This window comes from Lichenostomus cassidix, chromosome 1 (assembly GCF_008360975.1).
Source record: "Lichenostomus cassidix isolate B80296 chromosome 1, HeHo_3.0, whole genome shotgun sequence".
Classification (NCBI taxonomy): domain Eukaryota; kingdom Metazoa; phylum Chordata; class Aves; order Passeriformes; family Meliphagidae; genus Lichenostomus; species Lichenostomus cassidix.
The window spans coordinates 3,034,523-3,040,748 of record NC_139479.1 but is presented as its reverse complement, the minus strand read 5'-3'; the positions used below and the strand labels follow the sequence as shown (position 1 = coordinate 3,040,748).

The window sequence follows — 6,226 nt, the reverse complement described above, 5'->3', positions numbered from 1 at the left end:
CGCCGATCCGGCTGGATCCTGTTGCGGTGCCGCTGGCGCTGCTGGGATGGGGAGGGGGGCGGTGGTTTCCCTGCGCAGCCAGCCCGGGGCTCGCAGGCAGCCGCAGCAGCGGGAGCAGCAGCCGCGCGGGAGCAGCCGCAGCCGCGGGTGGTCGCGGCCGGGAGCCTCGAGATGCCCAAGAGGAAGGTGAAGGCGGGCGGCGGCGAGCGGAGCCGCCGGGCGGGAACGGGCGGGGGCGTGCGGGATCGGGGCTCGGCGGGAAGCGGCCGCGCCGCGGGCTCCGGGGCGGCGGGCGGTACTGGGGATCGGCGCCCTCCCCCTGTGCCGGGCGGCTCCGCGGGCCGGGAGGGGGCCGGGGGGTGTGGGAGGCTCGGGGGGGCTCGGCGGGACTGGAGGTCCGGCAGCGGCGGCGGGAAGGGGCGGGCGGGGGGCGGCGAGAGGCCGGTCCGGTCCCGCCCCGCTCGGCTCCGCTGACGCGCCGTGTGTGTTGCAGGTGACGGTGGCGGACGGGGACGCCCCCGAGGAGGTAAGGAGCGGGCAGGGCGGCGGGGCAGGCGGGGCTGGCTCTGGCCCCGGCCCCGGCCCCGGCCCCGGCCCCGGCTTGCCTGCCCCTCACGCCCTTCTCTCTCTCTGTCTGTCCGTCTCTGTGTCTCTCTCCCGGCCCGCAGCCCAAGCGGCGATCGGCGCGGCTCTCCGCGGTAAGTGCCGAGCGGCGGGGCGCTGCCGGGATGGGCGCGGGGCTGTGCCCGGCGGGGCTCACCGAGGGCTGGCTCCCCGCCTGACTTCTTCTCTCTCCTCAGAAACCCGCGCCTGCCAAAGCAGAGCCGAAACCTAAAAAATCACCAGCAAAGGTGAGAGGGAGGGAGAGGTGGTGGTGCCTCAGGGCATCTCGCGTTGTGTCCTCGGTGCACTTTGTTGGAATGGTTTTATTCCTTGTGGGAACACTCACTTGGCTGAAGTATTGTTTTAATGTGCTTTTGCCAGTATTTACAGGTACATTCCATCACTGCGCTTGTAGATCCTTGCTAAGCTGCAGGCAGTTCATGGAAATGTGGGCACAGATCCATGCGTGGTAGATTGGGTGGAACTGCTTGACTGTCAAAGCAACTGTGCGTTAGGACATCAGGAGGAATTTCTTCACAGAAAGGCTTGTCAGGCATGGAATGAGCTGCACAGGGAGGTGGTGGAGACACCACCACTGAGAGGTGCTCAGGGAACGGCTGGATGCAGTTTGACTGCTCTGCTCTGGTTGGCAGGGTGTTGATCAGTCAAAGCTGAACTATCTTGGAGGTCTTTTCCAAACTAAATGATTCTCTGATTCTGTATGTAGGGTTGTATTTCATTGCTGTAACAAAAGAGGATAAAATACACAGACATTTTAAAGCAGTGTGTTAAGACAGGGAAGAAAAAAAATACATATTAGCCACTTAGGACCAATTGAGTTTCCACTCATGTGGTCAAGCTTTTAGGTGTTGGTGTGTGTGTAAGGTGTGGGTTTGTGTAATCTTTAAAGTTTTCAGCGTTGCCTTCACAGTGCCAATAACCGAGGTGTAAAATTGTTTAGTCTTTGGGAGAATTAAAACTGGCTGTGTGTTAGCTTGCTGCTGTTAGTGTTAAGTGTCCCTTTGTCATCATAAGCTTTTCTTTGTTAAGAGCTTCAGAGTGATTTAATTGTGGTCTTTTAGTACCTGAAGGGAGCTGACAAGAAAGATGAATAGAGACTGTTTACAAGGGATGGAGTGACAGGACAGGGGGGAATTGGCTTCACACTGACCGAGATTAGGGTTAGATTAGATATTGGGAAGGAATTGTTCCCTGGCAGGGTGGGGAGGCCCTGGGATGGAATTCCCAGAGAAGCTGTGGCTGCCCCTGGATCCCTGGCAGTGTCCAAGGCCAGGTTGGACACTGGGGCTTGGAGCAGCCTGGGAGAGTGGAAGGTGTCCCTGCCATGGCAGGGGTGGCACTGGGTGACCTTTAACATCCCTTCCTACCCACTCTGTGATTCTCTAATATCAGAAACTCTAATACGGAGCTCTGCTTTGCAGCTTCTTGATGTTTTCATTGTATTAATCCTGTTGAGCAGTTACTGATCAGGAATGCACCTTCATTCCAAGGGTTTGAGTATCAGTGTGTTCCCACTCTCAAGGCTGTAAGCTGAAAGAATTTGGGGAAGCTTTCCAATGCTACCAAGTTATAATTTCATTTTTTTAGCAGTGTCTGTGATGCATCTACACTTATTGCTGCTCATTGATGTTGACTGACGTGTGATACTGATGATTTCCTGCTTATAACTACAAACAATTAACAGACTTTTTTTTAAAATTTGATCTATAAAAAACCCTTTTTTGCATCAACTTTGTCACTTTTTAAAACTTTCCTCACAATACTTTTAACAGTTGAGTGACGTTTGCTCATTATGGAGTTACTTTGTGGGCTTTTTTAGTAAATACTAATGAAGAAAAATACATTTTGGCAATCAAAGTACAGAGGTCAGTGTGTTGTATTTATGGAATAATTTGTAAGTAGGGGATCAAGGATTGTTGGTAGCTTAGCAAATCCATCTTGGTTTTCTGTGCTTTTTATTATTTCCAGAGTTTACCTGATAGGTCATAACAATTTATTTACTGGAAATGTATTTCATTGTAGGATAAATCTGAGGACAAGAAAGCTCAGTCAAAGGGGAAGAAGGGGCCGAAAGGAAAACAGACAGAAGAGACGAACCAAGAACAGACAAAGGACAACCTGCCTGCAGAAAATGGAGAAGCTAAAGCTGAGGAGGTGAAGTTTGGAGGGCTGGGTGTGGGGTTTAGTCTGCCTTTGCTGTCACTGAGAAGCTTTTTCTTGTTACTAAAGTTTTTTGAGAAATGAAATATTTTTTTTCTTGGGCATGGAAAGAGTTTTCAGTGAAAACCCAGAGTTAAAGTGATGTGACCAAAGTTAACATTGACAGACACTGCTGGGAGAAGGGACAGGTTGGTGCAGGGACAAAATACAACAACTATTAATGAGTTGTTGTTGCTGGAGAAGTGACTGTGCCAGGTCAGCGTTGGCTGCACCACAGTGCCAAAGTGGCCCTGTGGCTGAACTTTTTGGAGTCACTGGTCAGATAACTTAAAGCATCCTCCACTCTGTCTCATTTTCCTAGAATGCAGACATAATTCAGTTAGAAATTTAGGACAAGATCTGTAGGGAGAAGCAGTGCCTCTTACTAGTGCACCTGCTAACAGCTGGATGAAACACAAGTGTGGTAACAAGCCTGGAGTTGGTCTCAGGTTCCTGTGATAGTGAATATCTCACTCATTTTCAGGAGTTCAGTGGGATATTTTGGTTTTAGGTAGATGATGGGGTTTGGTGGGCAAGGAAGGCACAGGATGGTACTTCAGTGAACAAGATGATTCATTCTGGGGTAACAATTTGTCACTGGCAAGCTTACAATGTGAAAAAATTGTCTTATGAGTTCTTCAGTTGACTCAATTTTTGGCATTATTACAGTCACACGATTCGGTCTTTTAATTTGTGCTTGTAATATTTCAGCAATTAAGCCAAATTTGGCAGCATCCTCAACTGGTGTCTCTTTAGTTCACTGGTGCAAAGATTCTGTAAATTTGCCAGGAATGGATGATGATTGCTGGAGCTCATCTTCAGGCTGGACTTGTGGTGGTGCCACCACCCAAAATTTCAGCTGTAATACACCAGAGTCTAGAAGAGGCAGAGGTAGAGTCTGTCCTGTTGGATGTTACTGTTTCCTGCTTCCAAGTCTTAAAACAGGGTTAAGATCTTTTCTAAACAGCCCATATGCAGCCATTGTAGCTGTGGAAAAGCTAAAGCTTCTCCTGTCATAAAGGCAGTAATTCCAATTAAAATCCTTTGCAGTGTGTGTTTAGTAACAAATTAACATCCTGGATGGATCCAAGGAGCCTTTTTCTAACAGCTTGATTTAGCAGGTCATGATCCAAGAGAAATCTGCAGGAATAACTCAGGGTTGTCCTGTGTGTCATTTTGTGCACTAAAATCACCCCAAACCAAGTCTGAGCCATCAAAAACTTCCTGCACTGAAGTGTTCTGGTTTTTTTTTCCCTTTCCAGACCCCAGCACCTGATGCAGCTGCAGAGAAAGAAGTGAAGTCTGAGTGACACTTGGTCCCACGTCTGTAGCTGGTGGTCCTTAAACCTTTCTTCTTGTACAATTCAGAGGAATATTTTTATCAACTATTTTGTAAATGCAAGTTTTTTAGTAGTTCTAGAGAACACATTTTTAAAAAGGAGAGAATCCCGACTCAACCCATTTTTTTACATATTTAGATACGTGTAAATGCTTTTTTTAAGTGGTAAAATCATGTACTGGTTGTCTGTTTTCTATGAAACCAGAAATTAATGGTGTGTTAATTAAAGGAGAGGGCTTTGAGGCCTTAATTAGGCCTCACGTTCCACAGACTCTGAGGGACAGTTTTCTATCCTATAAAATGGAGCATAACACAGATCAGACTTTGGAATTCATAATGATGTGTTGAGAATGTCTTAACATTTTAGTTATTTATCTTTATCTATGGTTGTACCATCAGTAGAATTGCTTATCTAATAAAACTGTTCCCTAGTGTTGGATTTCTTGCTGAGTGATGTACATCAGTGACAAAAGTTATTTTTGGTAGTTGCAGCTTTACTTTTTTCCAACAACTTTGTAGCTGTGATGCAAAAGATGGGAAACTTTTATTTTTTACCTTTAAATACTGTCTTAGTAAAAGTTTCTGCTTGGCAGATGGAACTTATGTCAATATTTGAGATACTGGAACTTCACATCTAGTTTTAAAGGACAACTTGTCTACAAAGATTGAGTGAAAAATATTTGAAATAGTGCTAGGAAAAAAGGAATTAGTTTTTAGATAAAAAAGCTTTGTGAATAAAAACAGTTGTAAAATTGTTGATAGTGTTTGTGATCACCAAACAAAAGCCAAATAAACCTTGATTATGAAAGGATGTTTCTGCAGCTCGTGCATTGACTGACAATCTAAGTGGTGTGGTTTGGATTTTTAACTGGGTCCTTTAGAGAGTTAAAAATGTACTTTTGAAGAGATGGGTGGTAATTCAGGGAGTGGAGAATTGCAGTGTTAATCTAAACTTGTGGTTTGAAAGCTGAGAGCTTTGTACTGCCTCTGTTTGCTTTAAAAAAAAAGTCAATAATTAGTGTCAGATGCCAGCGAGACAACTGTCACCTTGTCCTGGGAGGAGCCAAGATCAAACAGTAACGTTTGTTCTTTGTTTCTTTTTTTTCCCTTGCCCCAGAACTTGTTTATGCTCTTAAGTAACACCTGCAAGCCCAGTATCTACTTCCTGTACATTTTTAGTGCCTTTTCAGATTGTTGTAGTTCTAAAAAAACCCACTTTAGTTTCACCTCTAACTTGCTGTCTTAATAAATACTTTCATTTTCAGAAAGAATTTTATTATTCTTACCTCTTCAATATTTAAGCAATGTTTGACTTCTCTATAGTAAGTCTTCCAATCTTAGACCACAACCTGCTCCTGGTCCATTCCATCACAGAGCACACCTGACTTTGGCTTCAAGCTCTTGGATATTTCAAAACTGGAAATTTATGCCACTTTTTTAACTCACTTCCCCCAACAGCTCCTTCCAGGTACCGTATTTGTTGGTTTAATTGAATAGTAACACAGTGTAGCTCCATGACATTATTTACTCTCTGGTTTTGGCCAACTAAACCCATTGGTTAAATAGGCAGTAACTTTGCAGGTAAATCCCCCCCAAATAACCACTCTTCCCTGCTTTTACAGAATGCTTGTTTTTCAGGTGTTGTGCTCTGATCCTGTGCACTTTCACCATCTCCCTAACAGCTATTATCCACTGCTTAATTTATTTTAACTTCTCCGTGGTATTGCCCTGTCCTGTGGGATACCAGATACATTTGCTCTGCAGTTAAGGACTACAGAGGGAGCTGATGCAGATTTGCATCCAGTTGAACACAATCTGATTCAAAATACAACAGGAAGATAACAAAACATGTTTCTCAGAAGCTACTTTGTGGTCTTTGTATACTAGTAGCTATTGTTTGGGTTAAGGGAAAGAGAGATAAAAATATTTTACTTCAAGGTTCTAAAAATGCATTTCAAGGTACTACAGGTGGGGAATGGAATAGGGAAAGAGGAGCTTGGATTTAAAACATAACACAAGTACAGCCATTGCTGTTTCTATCATAGTTCATGCTGGACAGGGGTG

General features: G+C 45.3%; 1 protein-coding gene across 2 annotated transcripts; it reads left to right on the top strand.

The window, feature by feature from the left end:
• Window positions 1-53: 53 nt before the first annotated feature.
• Window positions 54-4,973, top strand: HMGN1 (high mobility group nucleosome binding domain 1). 2 transcript variants are annotated; one of them, XM_085082911.1, is made up of 7 exons: window positions 54-186; window positions 494-526; window positions 669-698; window positions 801-851; window positions 2,647-2,778; window positions 3,335-3,406; window positions 4,086-4,973. In XM_085082911.1, the coding sequence occupies exons 1-7, from the start codon at window positions 172-174 to the stop codon at window positions 4,131-4,133; spliced, it is 381 nt and encodes a 126-aa protein (XP_084939037.1). In that variant the 5' UTR covers window positions 54-171; the 3' UTR covers window positions 4,134-4,973. The 2 variants fall into 2 exon arrangements, with proteins under 2 accessions (XP_084939037.1, XP_084939111.1); XM_085082985.1 differs by lacking the exon at window positions 3,335-3,406.
• Window positions 4,974-6,226: the final 1,253 nt, after the last annotated feature.